The sequence below is a fragment of the Aaosphaeria arxii genome, assembly GCF_010015735.1.
Source record: "Aaosphaeria arxii CBS 175.79 unplaced genomic scaffold BU24scaffold_1, whole genome shotgun sequence".
Classification (NCBI taxonomy): Eukaryota; Fungi; Ascomycota; class Dothideomycetes; order Pleosporales; genus Aaosphaeria; species Aaosphaeria arxii.
Genome location: NW_022983474.1, coordinates 5,232,848 through 5,256,572, shown reverse-complemented (window position 1 = coordinate 5,256,572; position 23,725 = coordinate 5,232,848). Strand labels below are relative to the sequence as shown.

The following is a 23,725-nucleotide window of genomic DNA, read 5'->3' as shown; positions in this document are numbered from 1 at the left end:
GCCAGTATGGCGCTGCTAGCACAAGCCCAATGTAGGAAGTTCGCCTGGAGATAGAAACCTGGTAGAGATCGAGACACCCGAAAGAGTCTGGTGTCTCTTTCAGATTGGGTTGAGGAAGAATGATTGATAGGCGATATTGGGTCCAGCAGGTCTAGCAAAGAAAAAAGGCCGAGGTGGAGATGTTTAGTTTAGCCTCACTAGCCAATAGCTCGCGAACTCTATTCTGAGGTGGACAGGTACTCGAAAGGTACTCGAACTCGTGTACGGAGTATGTCCGCTTGGACGGATCGACCCGGGGTGCAGTCAAGTGCAGTGTAGTGCAATTGCAGGGCATGCAGTACAATAATGCAAGTCAGTAACTATCCGTAGTTCCAATGAGTGGAGTTTGATTGCCAGCTAGAGCACGCTTCGTCGTCGATCTAGGGGCTCCGATGGGAAGGACAAGCTGTCGGAATCAAAGAGTGCTACGGGGATCGGAAAGCCTTTTGATCTTTTTGATTGATGACCTCACATGCAAACATGCAAGGCCCGGCCAGCAACGGTAACGCGTCTTTGCTTCCCCTTCCTAACGAGTAGCTCCCTACTCGTAGCCTACAGATCTTCTCTTTGCCTTTGTGCGCGTGCGTGTTTCTTTGAGCAGGCTGTTGGTTGGTTGTTACCAGTAAATCCACCTACCAGAGCTGCTGCCGGGGTACAAGGTAGATCGCTCAGGGGTGTGCTTTTTCGTCCAGCGAAGTTCAATTCTCGATTGTTGCACCGCAGCGCCGCGTTCCCTCCACGGGGGGAGAGGATCGTGGGATGCGAAGAAGCGTGTGGTTGAAAGAGCGAGGGAGAAACGGACGTGAGGAGAAGGGAAAAAACCAACAGAATCAAGAGGCACAGACATAAGACACAGACACAGACACACGCACGAAACGACACAAGGAAAAGCCCCGAGAAGAAAGAAGGAAAACCTTCCCCCAACCTTTCAGCCAACACGATTCATGACACAGCTGCTGTTTAGAGCCTGGTGCCTGACATAACCCTAACCGATATGACCCAGCCTGACTTGCAAATGGCCCGAATTGGCTGGCTGGGTTGGTGATGCCTTGCGTTTCCTTACTCGTTGCAGCTGTACCTTGCCTTACCGTACGATGCTCGTTGTAGGTATGACTTGCTTGCTTGATTCGCGTGCGTGCCGATGGATTGTCAAACGCAACACACACGCAACGTGGATCCCGCGCGTCGTCGCAATCCGTCGCTGTCCGTGTCATCCATGCCGGGGATCGTTGCCTCTCGTGGCAAGTCTACTGTAGGAACGAACGTTACTACTCGCTAGCACTTCAATCATTCCACTTCCATTCCAGACTCGTCCAAATTTGATTGAACTAAACAATTGTGTTCCGCTTCTGACATACGCGGTCGTTCATAAATGTGGATATGGGTATACAAGGTAGGTAGTCATTTCTGACAGGGGCTAGCTATCAATCAACTTGCGTACTGGTCCCAATTCCCAAGTAAGAGTTATCGATTAATATACGAAGGCCTATAACTATCAACATAGCTACTCATAAAAACAACGTAAACACTTCATTCAATAGAAACACATCAAATCCATCAATCAAATCACCCCTTCCATGCTCTCCTTTGTACCCGTACCATGTAGTCCAGCCCATTCACACCACTCACATCTCCAGAACCTCCCTACCCTATATACTACCTTGTTACGCCCAACCGCTCATAAACCGTTTCCCCAACGGTCTACCTGACTCAAACCCATCACCAATAGTTCCTGAATCCTTACAAAAACGCCCACCCCAACCGTTCGTTCCCTCGCCTCGCCGTTCAAAAGCGCCCCCGATCGCAATGCCCATGCAGCTTCTCCCTCCCCATCGTGTACTTAACTGCTATCCCTAGATGTTTAATATACGAAGAGGTAGTGCACAAATACCCTTATCACGTGTCACGATTGATGAATTGATTCAGTAGTCTGTCAATGTCTACACGACTCGAATAGGTGTCTCAATACGAGGATATGTGACGATGGAAGTATGTGGTTCTAGCCGCAGTTTAAGACACCCAGATGGCGGACTCCTCTGCCATGCGTTTCTCCCTCGAATTTACTGGGGATTTTACGTTCCTTGAGGTTTTCTACGTGAGTATGTGCAAGCATGTGATGGCGTGCGGTGCGTGTTTGGTTTATCCCCCCTGGACATGTATGATGATGCGGGCCGATTTGAATGATCGCCAAAACGAGTTTAATGGAAATGTTCTACATATGAGACTACAACATGCTAGGTCGCGGAAGTGACAGCTTCCGGGAGGAGAATTTTTTGGGATGATCGGCAGGGGAGTGGAGGGGATCTTTGATAGATTTGGTTGTGTGGGTCTATGCCACGCGACGGAGGGGCTACAACTTACGACATGTCGACCATGTTGATCACAGAGAACGGCGAAGACAAGTCGGCGAGGGTAAAAAAAACAGTGCACATTCACAGCACTCGCTCGCAAATCTAGTAAATCTGCCTACTAAGCAACAACCTCCTCCTCTCATCCCACTCCTCGTCGTCCTCGTCCTCGTCCTCGTCCGCCGTCCCAGGCGCTTTCCTGTACAGCCAGTAGTGCTGGTACAGGAAGATGAGGTCGAACAGCAGTGTGATGTTGCCGAGGCCGAACTTGACGGGGTTGCCCGTGACGCCCTCCCAGCTGCCCTGCAGCGTCGAGTCGATCATGACCTGCGCGAGGCTCATGATGCCGCCGGAGAAGTCGAGCGTGATGGTGTAGATGCTCCAGCCGGACGTCGACTTGCGCTTGTAGTTTATCCAGGCTTGCGGGATGTATTTTATTACGACGGTGAGGAGCTTGACGTAGCCGAGGGTGTAGATCTGGCGGATGAATCATTTAGTTTAGGTACTTTCTTTTGGGTTGATTTTGAAGGGGTGAGGTTGTAAGGGGATCACTTACGACGTCTATCCACGCCCACCCTGAAGCGTCGTATCCCCAATCCCGCCCCCGTATCCCGACCACGAGCACCGTGAGCAGTATACTCAGCAGACAGCCCCAGAAGACGCCGAGCACCACGCGGCTAGCCTTCTGCCTGCTCCCGACCTTGAAGCCCCATATCGCGGGGAAGAACTGCGAGTAGACGACGACGCACATAACGGCTCCGTGAGCGGCGAACAGGAAGTCGTTGAAGCGCACTGTGGTCTCCGGCGCGTTCGGGTGGCGGGCCGCATACTGGGATTGGATGGTCGGGGAGTAGAGGAACGACGCGGTGGATATCGTGTATGCTGTGAAGCCCAGCACGTTACAGGTGGGGAAGTCGATGGCGAGGCCCAGGGTGGATTTGCGCCGCCAGTTTGTGATGGGTTGCGGGTAGAATGATGCGCTCCTGTGAGACTGGTTAGGGGAGATTACTCGAGGATGGGTTGGGAGAGATAAGAATGGAATTCGGCCTGTAACGTACCAGGCGAGGAAGTATGTCCAGCCCAAGACTCTGGAGATAGCCTTCGCGAATGCTATGAGTTCGGTATCCGCATCTGACATTATTGTTACGTGCAATAAGATTGGAGGTGTACTGGTAGCGAGGGCGACAACATGGGAGGTCAATGTTGTTCGGACAATAGGTTACGCAACGTGGCACGGAAGATGGTTTCAATACACATATCGAGAGGACAAGTGACTACGAATAGAGACGCATGACATGTGAGACGACATGTCAGGCCGGATATGCGACCATTGGGAGAGAAGGCTGCGCGTGTGGTGTTTATTGTATGGCAGAGCAAGACCAGAAGGCAGAAGATATCGTCATGCGCCGCGATAATGATGAGCGAAGATAGGACTATGGTGGACCCTGGGCGCTATTCCTCTTCGGGAACCTATGCAATTCCATATGCTGCTTTATCAATGGGATTGGATTAACTCGTCATATATTGTCCTGAAATAGCATACTCGACAACATGCATTTATCTAAACACACCATTATCGACAAAACTACGACTGACTCTCTAAATACAATTTCAATCCCGCAGCCTGCCCTTCAAACGACTTCTGCAAGCCCTCGCCCTGCAACGCCTTCAACACCGGCGCGAGCGATCCGTGGAACACCTCTCTTGCCTCGTAAAGCACCCTTCCCTCTCCAATGTCGCTGATGGCTTGCCACCTTTCGGCAGATAAGGCCTCGTCTGGCGCTGCCTGGTAATCCCACGCGAGGCGGCCAAGCTCCGGCTGGATGTGCGTGACGTTCTCGTAGGCGAACGCAATGTTCAGCGGATTGTCGGGAGTGTACCTGTTGACCGGTAGAGGGAGAGGCGGGATCTGAGTGCGTAGGAATAGTCGCTTTCCTTCTACTGGACGCTGTTCGGGGAGTGTGATGTTCCATGGGGAGACGACGATGGAGGATCTAGGGGAATAGATGTGAGATGGTTTGTGAATGTGAATGAAGAGATATGTTATGTGACTAACCGAACGAACGGATTCCAGTCAGGATATTTGGGAAAGTTCGTGAGTGCTTCCCAGGCCGCGGCGGTGGTAGTGTTGTAGATCACGATCCTAGCTGATGCGGTAAATACACCTGGAGGAACGTCTGGGAGATTTGTTTGACATTGACCACCGTCGAGCAGAGAGAAGAGGAGTGGGACTGTGAGCCCCCATTTAATCCAAAACATAGTCAATACTTGAAAGAGCGAGCGTCGCACAGGTTTGGCTCTAAGAGTAGGACTGTTGAGTAAATGGACTGGAGAGCAAACACGATCGAGGGCAGCTATTCACGTTAAATCATTACACCAGGCAGAGGCAGACGAATGGTTACTACCAACAGCTGGCTATGTGAGAATACGATTAAATATGGAGCAAACCAGCATCGTGGACTCCTCCCGCAGAGCTAGTCTTGCCAGAAAGGTTCCTCCCGAACCGGAGGGAGGCCATGGAGTCTTGCAGATGCAGCTACAGCTGCAGCATTGCGTCGTTGAAGAGACCACGATCCCGGACGCAGGCTAGGTGTGGACTGCGAGTTCGCCGGGTCAAAAGGATGCCAATCTGTTCCTGGCGACCTCGCTTCCCCATCGCTTGGAGGGGCGGCCAGTAAACGATACAGCTGAGAGGAAAAGACACGAAAAGAGGGTTGTTATTAGCATTGATGACGAACGCTGGGTAGGGGGATGGTTGGCAAGGGTGTGGTTCCGGCAAAATTGTACAGCCATAGGACTGGGCCGGGTTGCACTGCGGTCGTCTAGGTACGAGTACTGCCGACGAGGTGTGTCGAAAGTGGAAGTATGGGGATTGTGTGAGGTCGATACCCATGCTATAGGAGATGTAACGCAGAACAGGCTGCTGGATACGAGCCTGGAGGTTCCGAAAACCTAATTGTGCAGGCGTGGCATTCTACATTCCGCATTCCGCAGCAGCTAGGCTGGCAACGTGACGGAAGACGAAAGCGGACGAGAGGATTGGGATTCGGTTGGATTGGGATTGGGGTTGGGAGATGGGAGGGAGAGGGAGAGAGAAGGGAATTGAAGGGCGCAAAAGGCGGTTATAAGTGATGTGTGATTAGAGTGCAGAGTAGCGGTTGGATCAATGATGCCGCTATCTAGTATCTACAGTTATGATAAGTAAATGGCTCAGATAACTATATGGAGTAGTCATGTTGAAGATACTCTATCAGGCAAATACCTTGATTGCATTCCCGCATCTGCAGATATCTACCCTCTATGCTCCGTACTATGTTCCGTATGTTCCCACCTGTACATTGTACCTATATTGTGTCTACCTAGACTCGATGCTCGATCACTACAATATAGCGTAGGGGATGTGGTGGTGTTGTAGTCGTGTGTTTAACTAGGCTTCCCCTCTCCCCTTCCGGTGCGCCCTTCCCCTATGATCCAGTTGACACCAGATAAAGGGGGACCAGTATCATTCACATCTCTCTATCTTTATATTTCCAACTACAATCGACATACCAGATCCACACAAGAAGCAGGACTGTACTCCGTACTACCTATAGGTGGAAGCGGGCACTACCACGTCCGGCCGTTCCATCATCTCTCAGCTGCTGCCGCCGCCCGCACGCCCGCCCTGCGCTGCCCGCCATCTCCCCCGCGCTACGTCCTAGTCGTGTTACGAGTACGAGGGGGACAGCCCCGCGTCCAGTCAACCACCAACCACCAACAGCTTCAATACTGTGCTAATCTAATGAAGCTTGTGCTTGCACAATATTAGCTCTATTCATATCTATCTACTCTAGTATAATCATAACAACCACTACCGGATAGAGATTGGAACAGGCACCTAAATAAGCCTCTCTTCGCTGTCTGAGACCTGACGACGACACAACGACGGACCCTGACCCTGACTCTGAGTCCGCCGCCCTATCTTGTTGGCACGAGCTAACCACCTAAGCTACCCCGTCATCACCCATTCACTCTGTCATTCACTCATACTGTCAGTCAGTCACCCCTACTCTCTTACTACTGCCACTCTACTCTACTATACTCTAAAACAAGTCACATAGTCAACAACTAAAGTCACCTGCCACCTACCATTTCCACATCCGACACTCATTCCATTCCTGACTGACATAGCCGCTTTGTCTCATCTCCTGCTCTTACCGACTCCAGCCGTACCATCCTCAACCCGGCCCCCTCCCTCTCCGACATAACCTCCACCACCACATCCACAACCACAACAACATCGCCACTCCTCTTCTGCTGATACAGGACCATAAACAAACGCATGTACACCTTGTAGTAGCTACCACTTCTGACCCTTCTCCCGCATACACCTACACCTTTTGAATGACCCCATCGCCCGAACATACCGACCCGCCCTCCAACCTGACCCGTCTCTATCAGCAACAGCGCAACCGCACCAAAGCCCCGGACACTGCAAAGCCCCGCGGTCGCAACATTTCAAGACATGAGCTGGGAAGAGGAGACAGCAGCTATGGAGGGAGGGTCAACCGCATATACCCCAGAGAGATGTGAGTGTTTACCTTGACTTCCCACTCCCAACTCCTCCGTGCCGTCCAAGTTTAAACGTCCCTGGTTTGCAAGTCAACACCTGTACTAACTTTACGTCAAGAGCGAAATCACCCCCGACCGCGAAGCGTTACTCTTCTACGTCTCCCACCGGCGCGAATACCTATAATGCTACCACATCTCCGCTGCTCTCTGCCCTGGGAGCTACCAAGACCACTGCTACGCAGTACACCAGTGAATGGACAAAGTCACTCCCCTTCTTCGCGAATCAGTCCTCCCCTGGAAACGGTGGGATCGCTATAAACGGGTCGCCGCCGATATTCCACAACTCACCGGGCAACAGAGACGGTGGCGCGTACGGGCAGCACCTCATGTCCAACTCGCCCCCAGTGGCCGGAGGGAGGCCCCTGAGCCATCCGAACCAGTACACAACCTTCGGCGGACGGCTTCGAAACTCTCCCCAGGAGTCCCCCGGCCGTGATCGAAGAGCGTCCATGTACTCCCATGTGGGCGCCAGAGGACCCGTACCGGCAAACCCTCCGCTACCCCATCAGCCCCAGCCCCACTACTATAACCTTCCGGACTTCGACCTGGGCCTCAACACGCCGCCCACAGAGGGTTTGACGGCGGGTGAATGTGGGTACCACTGCGGATTGGATACTCTCAGCATGGCAGGCGATGAAGCCTCAAAGACGGCGGAGAATGTCTTGCTAGTTGGCCACCAGGGTGGTCTTGATGTTTTCCGGGTAGAGAAGGCCAAGATGGACATTGTCGGCCGACTCGAGGGGCTTCGGGGCTCTGTCATAGGTGCTAAAATACTCCCATGGACTAGACGGAGGGATCCAATGTTCGCTTCACGACCTCTCATCGCACTCATACTCCACGGTCCCGTGGTCGATGACAGGAGAAGCGCCCATAGCGGAAGCGGCTCCTCGTCCGTTATCGATGACTCCGCTTCCGACTCGCCCAGTCGACCTTCTTCTAGTAGGGGGAACGATCAAGGCAGCAGAGTTAGCCATTTTCAAACCACTGTCGAAGTGTACTCTTTGAAGGAGAGACGCCATGTCGCTACCCTTTATAAGAGCCCGTTAATTCCCATTAACAGCCCTATTGATAGCCCGATGTTTGAGCCGCCCCCACCAGCCGGTGATTTTACACTGGATGCAAAAGGTATGTTTGTCGTCGTCGCATCTGGAACAAGCGGTGAGGTCTTCATATTTGCGCCCTATCTTGCGGGCCACGAAGAGTACGAGGAGCGATTCCGCTGCATCGGCAAAGTATGGACTTCCGTGCAGTTTCGCGAAAGGGGCAACCACTCAAGTGCCTCCAGCGCAGCGGATGGCAGCCACGAGGAGGCCGGTGTGGAGAAGTATGGAGTACCCGTCTTCTCATTATCTGATCGATGGCTTGCTGTTACCCCACCTGCATCCTCGTCTCTCTTTCCCGTCAATGGTACGGCATTGCTGTCACCTTACAACGAAAGGCCTCCCGGCCTGACTCACCACACTGTGCCGCCCCAGCCTTCGGCGAATTGCTCCGTGGACGCTCCCGAGGCAGACAGTTTGATCAATCGACTTACCAGAGAGGGAACTCAAGTTGCCATCAAAGGAGCACGCTGGGCCACCGAGAAGGGAATCCAAGCATTCAAGAGCTACATGAATCGGGGTCCGCAACCTAACGGAAGTGGTAATAACATTCCTTACGGCGCGGAACCGACGCAGCAACAGTATTTTCCCCCTACCCATGGACACAACCAGGCACAACCAAGGCAGGAAACTACCGTCATCTCCATTTACGATCTTCAAAGGCTTGTTGACGGAGAAGAGACGAAGAGCAAGCATATGCTCACCCCAGTTGCGACCATACCAGCCGTGCTGGGCTGCAGCTTCCTCTCGTTCTCGCCATCGGGGCTGATGCTGATGACGGTAAGTAGTAAAGGAGATCTTCAGGACGTCTGGGACCTTAAGCGAATGAACTTCCGCCGTGCTCGCAAATCGACTCGCGAGCAACCCATGGGTCCACATGTGAGACAGGTCGCAAGATTTGCTCGTATGACCGTCACCAATGTAGTGGACGTTGTCTGGTCTGGCCCACGAACCGACAAGATCGCGGTGCTCACGGACAAAGGAACTGTACACATGTTCCTGATGCCTTCATACGCATTCCAGTGGCCACCTCCCCGGCGGACTCGGAGAGCTGGACAGGCTGGAAAGGTGGATGATGAAGGCAGCCCGGCGAATGCACGCGGCGGTGGCGCAGTTAATTCTGCGATGCAAGCTATCAACGGAACTGCGAAGCCTTTCTTCGATGCTGTCCGCTCACGCAATACTGGTAATGGATCACGGTTTCCCTCTTTCAGCAGTCTAGGTATGACGCCCGCTGCTGGTGCGAAATCGGGCAAAGCTGTTGCTGCAGGTGTGGGCAAATCGATCAACAACATCCGACATGCGGGCGACAACAAGCTTAGCATCCCAGCCTCTTCCATTGGAATCAAACCGGATAGTGTTCGGTGGTTGACGGGGAAGGGCCTCGGCTGCATAGCCTTGGTTGCCGGCGGTATACTTCAGATCTACAGAATACAGATGCGAGCTGCGTCTGGCAAAGGAAAGTGTGCCAATGCAACCTCCATCAGCAAGAAGAAACTGGTCGAATTTGGTTTGGCTCCCATTCGCGATTCACCCGTGCCACCTGCGATCGTGGCTCTATTGTTTTCGCCGCCTGGAGAGCCCGAACAAATGGTTGACGTTCACGGCGAGTGGCTCCCTCGATCGTTGCCGTCTCGAAGGCCAAAGCATGGATTGGTTCCAGGGAAGAAGGCTACAGCCAGTCCTGCACCTCTCAGCTTTTCCGAAATCGAGACGAACCCGCCATACCAGCCTTTCTACACAGATCGCAGAGTGACCCGATTCACGTTTGCAAAGGCTACCAGTGAACTCCAAGGAAGCAACAGTGAGTGGCCAGCTGCTCCTGCTGAGCTTGTTTCCGATTTGCATCACGACAATGACCACAGTGCTTGGCTCTTCGGAGACGAATTCGATGCTGTACGGATTTCCACTCCCGTCACGCAGATATACGAATCAGACGATGAGGATGCAATCGCTGGCGTTGCAGCCCGGGTGCGAAACCAAACAGTCCTCAGGGATGGCGAGGAGGAAATCGAGCAGGTCGTGGTCACTACCAGACGTCGACGCGTGAGAAGAGAAGGCGGTGCCGAGGAAGAAGAAGGATTCTTCGAGGACGACTGCGAGGTACTGGATTTTGCAGAGGACAGAGTTTAACGCAATGCATCTTTCAACTCTACTCATCATTTGGCTGCTCAAGCCACATTCGATCGCTTTGCATAGACGGTTTGGGTCCGGATTGGGGCATATTCGATCAATTACTATAAGAAACAACACATGCCGGCGTTACGGAGTCTCGCAATTACATTAAGTATATACAGGCCGAAATTATCCGTATGTAGCGTTGGATATAGCAGTATATAGCAGAAATACCCCTATGTTGTCTTTGAAACCTGACCTGACCTCTCGTATTCGTACGTCACGACCCTGACTTTTTGTCTAAGCAGTAGATGCCAAGCCCTTACATCACACCCCATTCCGAAAATCCCATGAAAGACATCTCACCGTCAGCCTTCCTCCCCCGACTTCCAACCATCATACAACCATCCGTTGGAGACAAAGCCATCATGGAGGCCCTACGCTCAGCTCTGCAGCCCATCACCCACAACCTGCCAGCTCCCATCACGGAGACCGGGCGCACTCTCCTCGGTCCCTTCTGCTACAAGACGCTGATCCTCGACATCGACCCCTTCACCTCCCCCGATTGCGTGAAGCTCGCGATATCCAAGGGTCTAGGAATCGGCATCATCGGCGCCTCCTCCATCGTCAAGATCCCGCAGCTCCTCAAGCTCATCAACTCGCAGTCCGCGTCCGGCGTGTCCTTCCTCTCCTACCTCCTCGAGTCCGGCGCGTACCTCATCTCCCTCTCGTACAACATCCGCCATGGCTTCCCCTTCAGCACCTATGGCGAGACAGCCCTCATCCTCGTCCAGAACATCGCCATCGCCGCCCTCGTCCTCAACTACAGCGGCAAGCCCGCGGGCATCCCAGCCTGGATCGGCGGTCTCGCGGCCGCAGGCTTCGCGCTGTCGAGGGAGGACATCGTAGACGTCAAGGCGCTCGCGTGGCTCCAGGCCGCGGCCGGCGTCATGGGCGTCGCGGCGAAGGTGCCGCAGATCCTCACGGTTTGGCAGCAGGGCGGTACCGGGCAGTTGAGTGCTTTCGCAGTACGTCCCCGACTCCCTCCCCCATTCACATATCCACCCATCTTACTAACGTAATTGCCAGGTCATAAACTACCTCCTCGGCTCGCTCTCCCGCATCTTCACGACGCTCCAGGAAGTCCCCGACCCGCTGATCCTGTACGGCTTCATCGCGGGCTTCGCGCTCAACGCCGTCCTCGCCTTCCAGGTCCTGTACTACTGGAACGCACCCGCCAGCAAGGTGACGCCGCAGACCAAGGTCAAGAAGCCCATCACGGCTGCGAAGGTGAACGCCGGGGAGAAGAAGAGCTATGCGGAGAAGGCGAGCGGGAGTGGCGCGGGGAAGAGCCCGAGTACGAGACGTAGGGGTTGAGGGATTTGTCCCTTTGAGTTGTTCTTGATTTATGGGGTTTTATTCGCTTTTAATAAAGAATGGTTGGTTGGGGGGATTGAGGGGTGGTAAAATCTACCTTACTTGGAATATATGAAGCTATATATCATATATCAATCAAATTAACCAATCAATCAATCAATCAGTTACTTTACTCTCCTTCCCTCACACAAGAAGTAAATGGCAAACATATCAATTCACCTCCACCACACCATGATAGATATCTGTTACCGTCGATGGTATTCTTTTTTTTTTAGCGTATCTGTACAGCGATCCACCATCGCCGGTGGCATTGTACAGACTGGGGGTTTTTATTATTAATTTGTTCAGTTCGACTCTATTATATCCGTCTATCCATTTAGCTAAGTTACCCATGTAGCTAATTAGCTCCGGTGGGGTTAAGGTAAACTATAAGATAGATAGATTGGACTAGGTGGGTAAGTACATGATTACATGATATACTCGAAGGTAACAATTCGGGAATAAGGACATTGGGTTTGGAGTCATAGTTATAGTTTATAGCTTAGGTACCTTAGGTGCTTAGGTACATACATACATAATCTACTGGCGGCGCTGTTTCGGATGTACAGATAGTTAGTTACGACGTTGATAGTGGTCGTGGTGGTGGGGAGTGATACAACTATGCACTCTTATTTCCATTAAAGCAATGCGTGCACGGGGGGGGGGGTATTTGAAAAGAGTTTCATCTACTCATATGTACGGAGTACCATTTTTTTTATCTTCGTTGTACTAAGTTATGGATTTTCGTGTGCTCGTAACGGCAATAACGGGCGTCTGGCGTCTCTCGAAGACCGTTAGCTGCTCGGGCCTCCCTCCTACTTACACTCGGTGGGTTGGCTCGACTCGGTGGGCGTGTATGCATGCATACTTTTCCGCATACCCTGTCCAAAAAGGCGAACGACCGCAATGCTACGCGGGTGTTATTTGATTATCAATTCATCCAGCGGTGCCAAGTGATGCCGGATAAGCGTCGAGTTAGACCTAAAAAAACCCACTTGAGCGAGCAATGATGACTCCAAAAAGTGTCTTTTTTATATAATATCGTCATTAACTACTTACTTGAGTGGCCTAAGATTTTAAGGTTAATATATAACCAACCAACCGAACGAAGACTAAACTAACCAATCCAACTTAACTAAACTATCGGACTTTCCCCTCACCTAGTTATTTTTCCCCAATTCCCGACTTTCTTTTCCCAAGGATCCTTTTTCTTCTTCCTCAACACATCTACTTCGACACTTTGACCTCGACTGCTCACTCGCTTGAATTGGATTCTTCTGGAGTAAATTGCGCTCTGATGCAGTCGACATAGCAATGGCCGACCCCGAAATCGAGCTCCCTAGGACGGCATCCCAACTACGCCTTTCGCACGGGAATAAGAGGATGTCGGGAATAACGCACCCGTTATATCCAGACGCCGGGAATACAGACACAGCAGACATCTCGCAGCAGCAGACCAACAACAACAGCAATGCCCTCGATTCCGAACTCGAGCTCGAAGGCGACGACAGCACCGACAAGGACGAGAGTCGAGACGCCGGCGCTCCTGAAAAAGGAGTCGTGGAGGAGGAAGCAGAAGTCGTGTATCGCTACTTGACGTTCGAAACCGAGCTGCCGAGTCCAACTACCATCTATCCCGCTTCCGATGATGACCAGGAGGCGGCTTGCCCCCCGCCGCCTCCTGATCTGGCGAAGTACACCTCGCCGTTCGACTGGTCCGACACGAGGAAGAATGTCATCATCTGGATCTCGTGTGTGATTACGGCCCTGACGGCGTATACGGCTGGATCGTATAGTCCCGGCGTGGAGCAGATGACGGAGGAGTGGGGTGTCAGTTCTGTTGCTGCGTTGGTTGGGATCACGATGTTTACTACAGGTATGATTGGTCCTGATTACACCACGATCTCGGATTGGGTTTTTTTTTTTGGATTGAAAGGAAAGAAAATATTGACTGGAGATAGGTTTCGCTGTCGCGCCGATGGTGCTCGCGCCGTTTTCTGAGATCCAGGGTCGTAGGCCGGTGTTCATTGCGTCTGGGATCATGTTCGCAATCTGCCAACTTGGGACGGCCGTTACTCGATCGTATGCTGGCATGCTTGTCGTTCGGTTCCTTGCTGGTGTTGGCGGTTCGACGTTCTCTACGATGGGTGAGTACTGGATTGATGATATTTGACAACGTATTGATTCTGACCGATTGTTCCAGTTGGTGGAGTGGTGTCGGATATCTATCACACTGAAGACCGCAACACGCCCATGTGCCTATTCTCTGGCGCTGCACTGTTCGGTACTGGGTTGGGACCGCTCATCAGCGGGTTCATTGCAGAGAGCCTCTCCTGGCGGTGGATATTCTACCTCCAGACCATCACCTGCACTGTTGGCGTGGTGGTGATTTGCATCGTTTTCAAAGAGACGCGAGGCAGTGTCCTGCTGAGCCGCAAGGCAAAGGTGCTCAACAAGTGGTATGAGGCGCGTGAAGAGGCGGGTTATTACGGTTTCAATATGCCTGATCCCGAGAAGCCCGGCTCCGTGATATCGGAGCGGCTGCGATGGAAGGTCAAGGCCGATGAAGAGCGTGCCAGCCTGTCGAAGATGATAGGAATCTCCTTGTACCGACCTTTCCACCTCCTTACCACCGAGCCTGTCGTTTTCTGGTTCTCGCTGTGGGTCGCTTTCTCCTGGGCTGTCTTGTATCTCACCCTCGCCGCCATCCCGCTCGTCTTCCAACGAAACCACGGCTTCACGCTGGCTCAGGCGAACTCCGTGTTCGCTGCCACATCCATTGGGGCAATCCTCTCGACGTTCCTATCCATATACCAGGAGCGAATCGCTAAACGATACGGAAAGCTCGCCTCCACGCCAGAGGGGCGTTTGTACTTTGCATGCATCGAGAGCGCGTTCATGCCCATCGGGCTCTTCATGTTTGGCTGGACCTCAGCTTCGTCAATCCACTGGATTGTACCAACCATTGCCGTTGCCATCGCCACGATGGGCATCTTCGCAATCTACCTTGCTGTCTTCAATTACCTCGCCGACACCTACCACCGCTACGCCAGCTCCGCACTGGCCGCGCAGTCCTTCTGCAGGAATATCCTCGGTACGTAGACATCCCGCCTATGCCTCTTAGTATGGCATCACTAACCTTACTCGCAAAATACAGGAGGCATCTTCCCCTTGATCACGGTGCAGATGTACAACAAGCTGACCTTCGGCGGCGCGAGCAGCCTTCTCGGCGGAATTGGAACGCTTCTCACGCTCGTGCCGTGGATCCTCGTCTTCTACGGCCCCAAGATCCGCGCGAGGTCGAAGTTCGCCAGCGAGATCATGGAGGGGTCTCGCTGATTCATTGAATGTTTGCGTTCTCGCAAGGGAGATGAGTGTTTTTAGTATACATGTGCGCGGATATCTTTATGCGTCACGGCCTCCATTTTCGTTTTTACGGCATAGCATAGCATGAGAAGGGAGAGAAGAGAAGAAACGAAGGAAAGGTATCATCAGAGATTGGTGTTGTACACGATGGTGGTCTGATATCGAGGCAAGAGACAGGGATCTTGGCACGACGCGCAGTGGAGGAGGTACGAGGGACAAGTGTGGTGACACAGCTTTGCTTTGCGTTGCTTTGCTTGCTATATACCCCCAAAATTCATTTGAATTTCCTATCCTTGAAAAAGAAAGGGATCACATATTTGTTTTCTTTTGAATATCATGAGTGAAGTTAGGGGGGAAAATATCCAATGCACGCATGAAGACGAACAGACTGGGTGAGGTAGTTCATTTGCGTCGTTGGTTACCAGATGCGGCAATGCCGAAATCGGCGCAGGCTTGCAGGGCATGGTGACCCCTCCCCAACAACCACAATAACGACCGTCTGCTATGCTTCCATGCATGCGAATATCCAAAGAGAAGGGATGCGCGCAAGGAATTAAATAGCATGCATATCTCTCGCTTAAGTAAACACATCATAGAATCGTCATGAGTACGATTTTGTAGTCAAGAGAAGGGAAATAAAACGGTTTGTATGAAGTAGATATGTTATTAAAGTATTATACGAGGGGAGATGTTCTGATTATCAATGTACTCATCGTCACCTTTGTCGGCTGCCCCTCCCGCCTCTCCCGCCCTCTGCCCCCCCACATACATGTCTTGTGGATATGCAAGAGTGGTTTTGCGTCATATTCGTCCAATATGATGGAGGCTATGCCATGTCATGTCGCCAGAATAGACAGGAGCACGCGGGAGTTAATGAACCATGACTGAAGAGCCCGAATTGGATCTCGGCCAGTGTTGGCGATGGCGACTGAAGGGACGGGATTGGGTACGAAACAATGAAGAGGAAAGGTAAAGAGATGGCAATTGGTTGACTGATGAACGGGGATAGTAATCGACAATTAACCACAGACTGTCTCTCTCTATTGTCTAATCCTCTTTCTCTTTCTCTTTCTCTCTTTTCCCCCTCCAGATCAGCCCCAAGAAAAAGATTCAAGAGTGTCAGGTCGAGCACGCAATCGACTATTCCGCTTTCGGGACCAGACCAAACCTATGCGCCGCTTCCAGTGAATAGGTATAAGAGCCACTCCTGCTCCTCCACTCCATCTACTCACCCAAAAGCTTCTCAATTTTCTTTCAAAGATACCCATCCATAGCGTCTCTTCTCATCTTCCTTTTAACACAAAAGACAATCAACAGGTAAGACACATTTCTAATCGTCTCTCTCCTACACGTCAAACCCCCACGGGAAAGCTAGGTACCTACATACCGAAGCGAGCTACCCCGCCACCACACCACCCCCCAATCCTTACAAACAGCATTCCCCCCTCCAGTTTATGCGAATACGATCTTCGCCCTGTCCTCTTGATTTGCTCAGTTTGCTTCGTTTGCATTGTTTGCAGTCGAGCTGATATTGTCAATCCAGCAATCATCACAATGGCCGACCGACCTGAGCCCCTCCGTCTCGGCAGCGTTGCCCCCAACTTCCAGGCCGACACCACCAACGGTCCCATTGACTTCCACGAGTTCATTGGCGACAAATGGGTCGTCCTCTTCTCCCACCCTGAGGACTACACTCCCGTCTGCACCACCGAGCTCGGTGCTTTCGCCAAGCTCGAGCCCGAGTTCACCAAGCGTGGTGTGAAGCTCATCGGCCTCTCTGCCAACACGGTCGAGAGCCACGGTGGCTGGATCAAGGACATCGATGAGATCTCCGGCAGCAAGCTCAGCTTCCCCATCATCGGTGACAAGGAGAGGAAGGTGGCGCTCGCGTACGACATGTAAGACAGCCCCGGTTCTCGGATCTCCCGAGACACAATCGCCATCTGGCGAGAGTTAGACACAGAGTACTGATATCTGGACGTGCAGGATCGACCACCAGGACGCCACCAACGTCGACTCCAAGGGCATTGCGTTCACCATCCGCTCCGTCTTCATCATCGACCCCAAGAAGACCATCCGTCTCATCCTCTCCTACCCCGCCTCCACCGGCCGCAACACCGCCGAGGTGCTCCGCGTCGTCGACTCCCTCCAGACCGGTGACAAGCACAGGATCACCACTCCCATCAACTGGGTCCCCGGTGACGATGTCATTGTCCACCCCAGCGTCAAGAACGAAGAGGCCAAGACTCTCTTCCCCGACTTCAAGATCGTCAAGCCATACCTCCGCTTCACTCCTCTCCCCAAGGAGAAGACCACCGCTGCATAAGCGAGATATACCACCATGTGGCTCTAGCTATGGCCACTGCCCGTCAGCCGTGTAGTCGGGACCACCGGCGGCCGCGCACAACGTGCGTTGTGGGGAGCATCCGGCCTATGGGCTGCACGCAGGGGCTGGGCCAAGACCTAATGGGAGGCGATGTCCAAGATTTCTGTATATCTGAAATGTAGCTTTTCTTTCTCTTTTCAATCAATGCTTCTGGAAGAGTGAATGTGGACCCAGGACTTGGGATGCATTCCCGGCATCGTTCGATCTGGGACCAGATAGATTGTCAGGAAGGGCGGGGGGAGGGGATGGAGGGGGCATCCCATGAAAACGTTTCTGCGATAATTAGGGCTGAAACGGCCGGATACCCTTGAATCATCACATCACTTTCTCACCAAACAATTGAAATTAACGATTCCCAAACAAATGATCATGACTTTTGTAGGCGAGAGGGGGGAGATGTGGGTTGTAATGACAGTCCCTCTACTACAATCACCACACACAAAGCTACATGGTGTTGCAATGCACGCATAATGCAATCATTGCCTTGAACTCACAACCCACACCCAATCGAACGAAAATACTTACAATGTGAGATGAATAAACACGCGAGATCTGTATGGAGGAACCATAGGCCATAGAGGATCAGGCCGGATCAATACGGTCCAGACTCACGCATAGCTACGGAGTAACTAAACTCCCCCTCTCGCCGTCCAAGTGCGCTCCCTCGCTAACCCACGCTCATTCGCTAACCAAACACACGCTCCTCTCCTTTGGTACAGAAAAAGGCGGGACGGAAGAATTGAGGGGAGCTGACCTGTAGGAACGAAGTAGAGTTTGAATTCTGCCTATCCATTTTTGTGTGGTCGCTCGTCTTACCCTGTCATGTCCTTTTCTGCCTGGCGTTCATGCTTACTTGTCTAAGTTGGGGTAACTCCAATGTATGGACGGAGGAGGGGTATGTAGGTAAGCTATCCGGTTGTGTGGGATATTTGAGGCTTTCTAGCTCTGTGCGTGTGCGGTTCTTCTTGTTTATGTGCTGAGGTGGGTGATAAATACTTGATGTTGTTATTACTCCGTATTATGATTGAATTATGTTTGGGAGTAGCCCAAAAAGTGTGGAGTAACAATGACTATGGAGTATATCTACGAACATCACCATCTATGGCACGGCGGAGTCAGATTTGTTTCTTCCGTCTCTCTGTCATTGTTATGTTGTTCCTATGTCAATGCATCTGGGGTGATGATTGGGATTATTGGTAGGTAACTATTGGTAAGGTATTGGTACTCCCCCAGCCTTTGGTCCCGCCCCTGTGGTCCCTGTCATGTCCTGTCCTGTCCTGTTTATCCAGCCCAGCTTTCGGGGGCGCAGGTGGGCGGGGATCCACTAGATAGACAGTATGACATGCACACATTCACACTGTCACTATGTACTATGTATGTAGACACGGCGTACGGACGTTGATTTATTGTTGGAAACGTTTAACTAATCATCAGGGTAGTTAACGTAGCCTGTGTAGTCAGTCAGGTCGGTGTTTTGTCCTTGCATTCCAATCCAATATTCCATCTCCCTTCCATTTCCCTAGTTTACCTACTACCTACTACAGAGCATCATCTCATCTTCCTCCTTTTCGCTTCCCCCCCCCCCCCTTCTAGTTGAGCGACTACTAGGCTGCCAGACCATTTTAGTCTTCCAGTCATTGTTAGTCTCCTTTTCCTCGTCTCTTCCAGAAATTGATTCCAGAAATCCAGACGCGGTGCTAGGCTGCTGCCGAGCCCCAAATCAACCCCCCGGACCATACCGGATCGGGACAAGTTCGACCAGATGGAAAAGCTGACTTGACCTTTGCACCTTCCACCTCACAGTTCGACTCTCCAGTTATTTCTCCCAGTCTATTCTCTCTCTACTCTGCCTACCGACCCTTTGTACTCCCTCTGACGGTCTGACCTCCTCCCTATCCTTTCTTCCAGCCGTACCTGGATGTGAGTAAGAGGAAGAGAGAAATTAGATCATCTTCAGCTCTTCCTCCTTTGCACCATCTCCTCTCTCGTACGCCGTCGCCTCTCCTGCTTCAAAGCGCTGGTCGCGGCTCTTATTCTTCCTTTTCGATACTCGCACACGCACACACACACCAACGCCCACCACACAGCACAACTCACCACTCACCACTCACCACTCACACCCAACTACCACCTACTCTACTACTCCATACTACCCGACTCTCCTCTCCCTGTTAGTAAGCTCCCTGCCCCACCCTTCCTTCCTCCTCCCTCCTTTGCTATAACTTCATCTTCTCTCACGTGTTTTCTTCCTCTTCACCCATTCTAAGTTTGTCGTCCCGTCTGTCTGTCCGTCTGTCTGTTCATCGGTCTGTCTACCCGTCCACCTGTATAGCCTGTCCATGTGCGTATCTCCGTCTTATGTCTACTATCGGTGCCTTGCCTTGCTCTGCCTTGCCTCACCTTGCCTTGCCTTGCCTGGCATGGTGGGTGGAGGTGGTGGCGGTGGTGGTGGTGTATAATGTGTGGTGTGGATGAAGATGCCTGTCTGGCGACCTGTTGTGCTGCATCAACCATCGGCGCTGCAGCTGGATGATGCCCCAAAACACATCTTCGTACAACCACACACAGTACCACAACAGATGTTCATCTTTCCCCAATCTGCGAGAGTGGCTTCTCTCCTCGCGCAACTGTGCCATTCGTGCCATTCAACTGGCCGGCACGATGCCTGCAATGGCAACTCTTCCTGCACCTGCTGCCAGGCAAGGCCGTCTGGGGTACTTGAAAACCACGAGATTGTCCTCTTTCAGTCAATCTTCACATCTTCCATACTTCCTTTTCTCAATTCTGGCGTGCGTTTCCGAGTTTCATCGCTGACATGCTCCCCTTAGGCGTGATCGCTTATCCTTCCGTGGGAGCCTCTGCCACTCCTTTGGGCCATACCACTCCGTCCGCCTTCTGGAAGAAGCCCAGGGCGTCAAAGATCAAACGCGCCCTGTCGAACCAGCGGAAACGCTCTGAAGACTCTGCAACTACCCTCGTCCGCTCTCATCGCAAGCTACATCCGCCAATCCTACTCCCTGCTCCGCCATCGCCGCCATCTCCATCTTGTCCACCCTCTCCATCCTCAGTCTACTCTTCACCTCCCGCCTCGAACCATTCTTCCTCTCCAACCAGACCAAAGCACGTTCCAATCATCATCCCGCGCTATGCTCCGATCGTAGCACCTGACAGTCCCTGCAACTCCATCCACCTCAGCTCATCGAGGACTTCTACCATCCTCTCCAGCGGCCACCAGAGCCTCGCAAGTCACTCTCCCGCCAGCCGGAAATCCGTTGGCGATTCTTCTAGTGTACGATCTCGGCATGTTGAGATTGTAATTCCGGACTGGGCACTACCGATTCAGCAATTTTCGTCATCACCCATCCACCTACCCCTCGACTTCGAACGTCTCAGATCACCTGCATCCCCCCCGTGGACTCTGAGTCCGGCCAGTATGGCTCGTCAGACGCCAAATACCAGCCGGACGAATACCATCGACTCGTCAACCTCGGCACCCTCCCCCTCCCAGTTGTACCCGGACACCTTCCGTAATGGCAGCACCAACTACATCTCCAGCATGAACAGCAGCTCCACCAGCTTGAACCAGCAGAACGACCAGAATGGCATGCCCGAACGCCCTCCCACGTCTGCCTCCCGGACCCCCGGACTCGGCATGGCTCCTTCGCCAGCAATCATGCAGACGGCAGGCTTGGGAACCCCTACGAGTTCGACGTCTGGACTCTCAGGTCTCGTATGTAACGTCCACCGAACGACTGGCCGCGAGCCACATCCTCTGGTAGGCGCGACCACCACCATCCTAGGCGACAAGCTGTATGTATTCGGCGGGCGGAAACTGTCTCGAACACGGCCAGCACTCACATCGGATCTCTACGAGCTCGACCTCGTCAGGCGGCACTGGACCAAGATCGACGCAAGGGGCGACGTACCATCGCCACGATATTTCCACAGTGTCTGCACGCTTGGCGACACAAAGCTCGTCTGCTATGGCGGCATGTCTCCAGCTGCTCCCCAACCAGGCCAATCGCAATCATCCCAGGGAACCCCCTCAGACGCCCAGCCTGAGGTGGTCGTAATGTCTGACGTCCATATCTATGACGTGCCCACGCGAACATGGATGCATGTGCAGACTTCCGATGCGCCACAAGGACGATATGCCCATTGCGCGACTATCCTACCCTCTTCAGCAGTTTTCTCCTCGTCCAATGCAACTTTGGGTGCGATCAAGCACAACCCATCTACCTCGGAGCCTAACCAAGGATCTATCGGTGTGCAGTTCGATGGAGAAGGAGGCGCTGAGATGGTGGTAGTAGGTGGTCAAGACAGTTCCAACCACTATATTGAACAAATCAGCGTCTTCAACTTGAGGAGCCTGAAATGGACCGCCACTAACACCCTCGGAAGGAGCTGCGGCGCCTACAGGAGTGTTGTCGCCCCACTGACGAATATCAGTCCCACGCGCATAGGAACAGGAGTCCCACGCGGCGATGTCACCCCCGAGCCACAGGACCCGGCAAGCGCGGAGAAGGGATCCTCGATGCTCATATATTCGAATTACAATTTCCTCGACGTGAAACTCGAACTACAGATACGACATCCAGACGGAACACTCTCTGAGAAGCCCATGATGGGAAATTTCTCGCCTCCAGGCTTGCGTTTCCCCAACGGAGGGATCATCAACAATCATTTCGTTGTTAGCGGGACGTTTTTGACATCTTCGAAGCAAGAGTATGCTCTGTGGGCACTTGATCTACGAACTCTTACCTGGGGACGGATCGAAGCCGGAGGCAACATTTTCAGTCAAGGAAGTTGGAACAGAGGCATGCTATGGAACCGCCGAAATTCATTCGTCATCCTAGGAAACCGCAAGAGGAGCTTGGTCGAGGATTACAACCACCGACGCATCAATTTTTCCAACATTTGCATCGTAGAATTAGAGGCCTTTGGTCTGTATGACAACCCTCGGAAGGTGGAGCCTAATTCTGCATTTGCGTCTGTCAGTGCGCCCGCACCGACTGATCAGCTGGACCTGAGGGCAGGAGGGCGAACACTGTCGCCTGCAGCTGCAGGGCTGGGCCAGCTTGCGCTAGGCATGCGAGAGCTTGCAGATATGGATTTCCTCGCCTTGGATGGCGAACGAATCCCGGTCAATTCGCGCCTGATTGCTCGACGATGGGGTCCCTATTTCAACCAGCTATTGCGCGAAAGCATATCGAGCACTGAAAATTCCGATACAGCAACACTTCGCGCCAACGTACTTCCCCATCCTTCTCGCAATTCGAGTATCACGATCACCCCATCAATCAGAACTGCTTACTCGGCAGCAACTACGCTCACTAACAACACTGGTGGGTCTTCCGAACCGTCAACGTCTTCGTCTGTCACCTCCCAATCAACGATTTTACCGCCTGAGACGTCGGGTCAACCGCCTTATCTGCGGCCACGGACTCTGTTCCTCCCTCACACCCACCTAACTCTACAGGCTCTAATTCACTTCTTGTACACTTCGTCTCTCCCATCACCAAGCTCGCCTCTTAGCTCGCCTCAGATTCTGTGCTCTCTTCTCCAGCTGGCACGGCCCTATCAGATCGACGGACTCCTAGAGGTCATCATCGAAAGGTTGCACGTGCTACTGGACAATCGAAACACGGCTGCGATATTCAATGCTGCAGCCATGGCGGCGGGTGGCGGATCCAGTGTCGCCTTCTTCGGCGTAAACGGCGCACCTATCAACGGTACAAACGGAAACGATTTCACCCCAGGATCTCCCGAAGATGACGCCGGCGCTGCCGTGCGCTCTCTCGACCCGACATTACGTGCCCTCCGCATCAACACAGACGTGAACAGGATCCACGACGACGAAGTCAGCTCGGCGACATCCGCGTCCACATCCACATCCACGTCAGACAGCGGGCTTGGCGACGGCACCGAGAGAGAGATCTGGGGCGGCGAAGTCAGCGCCGTTGTTGGACTCCAAAAGCGCGGTTTGCGGGGTCTGATGGAGGGTCGAAGAATTCGCGAGATGGGGCGCTCGCGAGGCCGCGATGAGGGCGGTATGAATGGTGATGGTGTTGGGCTGGGTTTGGTGGGCTCGACGTGAACACAATAACCACGCACCACTGATGCCATCTCCCAGGCCGGCGGAGTGAAGCATGCCGGCGTTCATTATTCCCTTCCGACTCTACATTACAGCAATCCCACTTCTTCTGTACGGCAACTACTCATACTCCCGGGGACGATCTCGACTTTTCGCACATAGGGACGATTTCACTTTCTACGTTCTCGATTCTACATGGTCGTATTGGAAACACGGAACAGTCATGCATATTTTGCACGGAGAAAATAAC

At 52.7% G+C, this 23,725-nt stretch overlaps 9 protein-coding genes across 9 annotated transcripts; 7 read left to right on the top strand and 2 right to left on the bottom strand.

Annotated features, from left to right (window-relative positions):
- Window positions 1-1,581: 1,581 nt before the first annotated feature.
- Window positions 1,582-2,423, top strand: BU24DRAFT_417912 (uncharacterized protein). The gene is made up of 2 exons (XM_033526847.1): window positions 1,582-1,915; window positions 1,966-2,423. Exon 2 carries the CDS (start codon window positions 2,063-2,065, stop codon window positions 2,288-2,290), a length of 228 nt encoding a protein of 75 aa, XP_033390606.1. The 5' UTR covers window positions 1,582-1,915; window positions 1,966-2,062; the 3' UTR covers window positions 2,291-2,423.
- On the bottom strand, window positions 2,074-3,770 carry BU24DRAFT_417911 (L-cystine transporter-like protein). Its single transcript, XM_033526846.1, has 3 exons — window positions 3,446-3,770; window positions 2,944-3,370; window positions 2,074-2,864 (listed from the first exon to the last, which is right to left on the bottom strand). Exons 1-3 carry the CDS (start codon window positions 3,523-3,525, stop codon window positions 2,493-2,495), a joined length of 879 nt encoding a protein of 292 aa, XP_033390605.1. The 5' UTR covers window positions 3,526-3,770; the 3' UTR covers window positions 2,074-2,492.
- A 202-nt stretch (window positions 3,771-3,972) lies between these two features.
- BU24DRAFT_405146 (uncharacterized protein) lies at window positions 3,973-4,646 on the bottom strand (the record flags this gene model as incomplete). The annotated part of the gene is made up of 2 exons (XM_033525686.1): window positions 3,973-4,381; window positions 4,444-4,646. The coding sequence occupies 2 exons, from the start codon at window positions 4,644-4,646 to the stop codon at window positions 3,973-3,975; spliced, it is 612 nt and encodes a 203-aa protein (XP_033390604.1).
- A 1,751-nt stretch (window positions 4,647-6,397) lies between these two features.
- On the top strand, window positions 6,398-10,449 carry BU24DRAFT_417905 (uncharacterized protein). The gene is made up of 2 exons (XM_033526845.1): window positions 6,398-6,955; window positions 7,057-10,449. The coding sequence occupies exons 1-2, from the start codon at window positions 6,771-6,773 to the stop codon at window positions 10,229-10,231; spliced, it is 3,360 nt and encodes a 1,119-aa protein (XP_033390603.1). The 5' UTR covers window positions 6,398-6,770; the 3' UTR covers window positions 10,232-10,449.
- A 123-nt stretch (window positions 10,450-10,572) lies between these two features.
- BU24DRAFT_417904 (mannose-P-dolichol utilization defect 1 protein) lies at window positions 10,573-11,762 on the top strand. The gene is made up of 2 exons (XM_033526844.1): window positions 10,573-11,241; window positions 11,303-11,762. Exons 1-2 carry the CDS (start codon window positions 10,642-10,644, stop codon window positions 11,588-11,590), a joined length of 888 nt encoding a protein of 295 aa, XP_033390602.1. The 5' UTR covers window positions 10,573-10,641; the 3' UTR covers window positions 11,591-11,762.
- Window positions 11,763-12,653: 891 nt separating this feature from the next.
- Window positions 12,654-13,957, top strand: BU24DRAFT_417903 (uncharacterized protein). Its single transcript, XM_033526843.1, has 2 exons — window positions 12,654-13,767; window positions 13,821-13,957. The coding sequence occupies exon 1, from the start codon at window positions 12,944-12,946 to the stop codon at window positions 13,628-13,630; it is 687 nt and encodes a 228-aa protein (XP_033390601.1). The 5' UTR covers window positions 12,654-12,943; the 3' UTR covers window positions 13,631-13,767; window positions 13,821-13,957.
- On the top strand, window positions 13,821-15,104 carry BU24DRAFT_417902 (MFS general substrate transporter). Its single transcript, XM_033526842.1, has one exon. The coding sequence runs from the start codon at window positions 13,883-13,885 to the stop codon at window positions 14,729-14,731; it is 849 nt and encodes a 282-aa protein (XP_033390600.1). The 5' UTR covers window positions 13,821-13,882; the 3' UTR covers window positions 14,732-15,104.
- Window positions 15,105-16,074: 970 nt separating this feature from the next.
- Window positions 16,075-17,668, top strand: BU24DRAFT_417899 (thioredoxin-like protein). Its single transcript, XM_033526841.1, has 3 exons — window positions 16,075-16,312; window positions 16,539-16,893; window positions 16,982-17,668. Exons 2-3 carry the CDS (start codon window positions 16,550-16,552, stop codon window positions 17,319-17,321), a joined length of 684 nt encoding a protein of 227 aa, XP_033390599.1. The 5' UTR covers window positions 16,075-16,312; window positions 16,539-16,549; the 3' UTR covers window positions 17,322-17,668.
- A 3,146-nt stretch (window positions 17,669-20,814) lies between these two features.
- Window positions 20,815-23,478, top strand: BU24DRAFT_338769 (uncharacterized protein; the record flags this gene model as incomplete). The annotated part of the gene is made up of 1 exon (XM_033523147.1): window positions 20,815-23,478. One exon carries the CDS (start codon window positions 20,815-20,817, stop codon window positions 23,476-23,478), a length of 2,664 nt encoding a protein of 887 aa, XP_033390598.1.
- Between the last annotated feature and the right edge of the window lie 247 nt (window positions 23,479-23,725).

Excerpts from the sequence above, each read along its gene's own strand:
- BU24DRAFT_417912 (XM_033526847.1), top strand. The coding sequence starts at position 2,063 with ATGGCGGACTCCTCTGCCATGCGTTTCTCCCTCGAATTTACTGGGGAT.
- BU24DRAFT_417904 (XM_033526844.1), top strand. The coding sequence starts at position 10,642 with ATGGAGGCCCTACGCTCAGCTCTGCAGCCCATCACCCACAACCTGCCA. Across the intron at positions 11,242-11,302 it reads GGCAGTTGAGTGCTTTCGCA|GTCATAAACTACCTCCTCGG; the intron begins GTACGTCCCCGA and ends CGTAATTGCCAG.
- BU24DRAFT_417903 (XM_033526843.1), top strand. The coding sequence starts at position 12,944 with ATGGCCGACCCCGAAATCGAGCTCCCTAGGACGGCATCCCAACTACGC.
- BU24DRAFT_417911 (XM_033526846.1), bottom strand. The coding sequence starts at position 3,525 with ATGTCAGATGCGGATACCGAACTCATAGCATTCGCGAAGGCTATCTCC. Across the intron at positions 3,371-3,445 it reads TGGACATACTTCCTCGCCTG|GAGCGCATCATTCTACCCGC; the intron begins GTACGTTACAGG and ends CCAGTCTCACAG. Across the intron at positions 2,865-2,943 it reads GGTGGGCGTGGATAGACGTC|ATCTACACCCTCGGCTACGT; the intron begins GTAAGTGATCCC and ends TTCATCCGCCAG.
- BU24DRAFT_417899 (XM_033526841.1), top strand. The coding sequence starts at position 16,550 with ATGGCCGACCGACCTGAGCCCCTCCGTCTCGGCAGCGTTGCCCCCAAC. Across the intron at positions 16,894-16,981 it reads GTGGCGCTCGCGTACGACAT|GATCGACCACCAGGACGCCA; the intron begins GTAAGACAGCCC and ends CTGGACGTGCAG.
- BU24DRAFT_417902 (XM_033526842.1), top strand. The coding sequence starts at position 13,883 with ATGTGCCTATTCTCTGGCGCTGCACTGTTCGGTACTGGGTTGGGACCG.
- BU24DRAFT_417905 (XM_033526845.1), top strand. The coding sequence starts at position 6,771 with ATGACCCCATCGCCCGAACATACCGACCCGCCCTCCAACCTGACCCGT. Across the intron at positions 6,956-7,056 it reads CGCATATACCCCAGAGAGAT|AGCGAAATCACCCCCGACCG; the intron begins GTGAGTGTTTAC and ends CTTTACGTCAAG.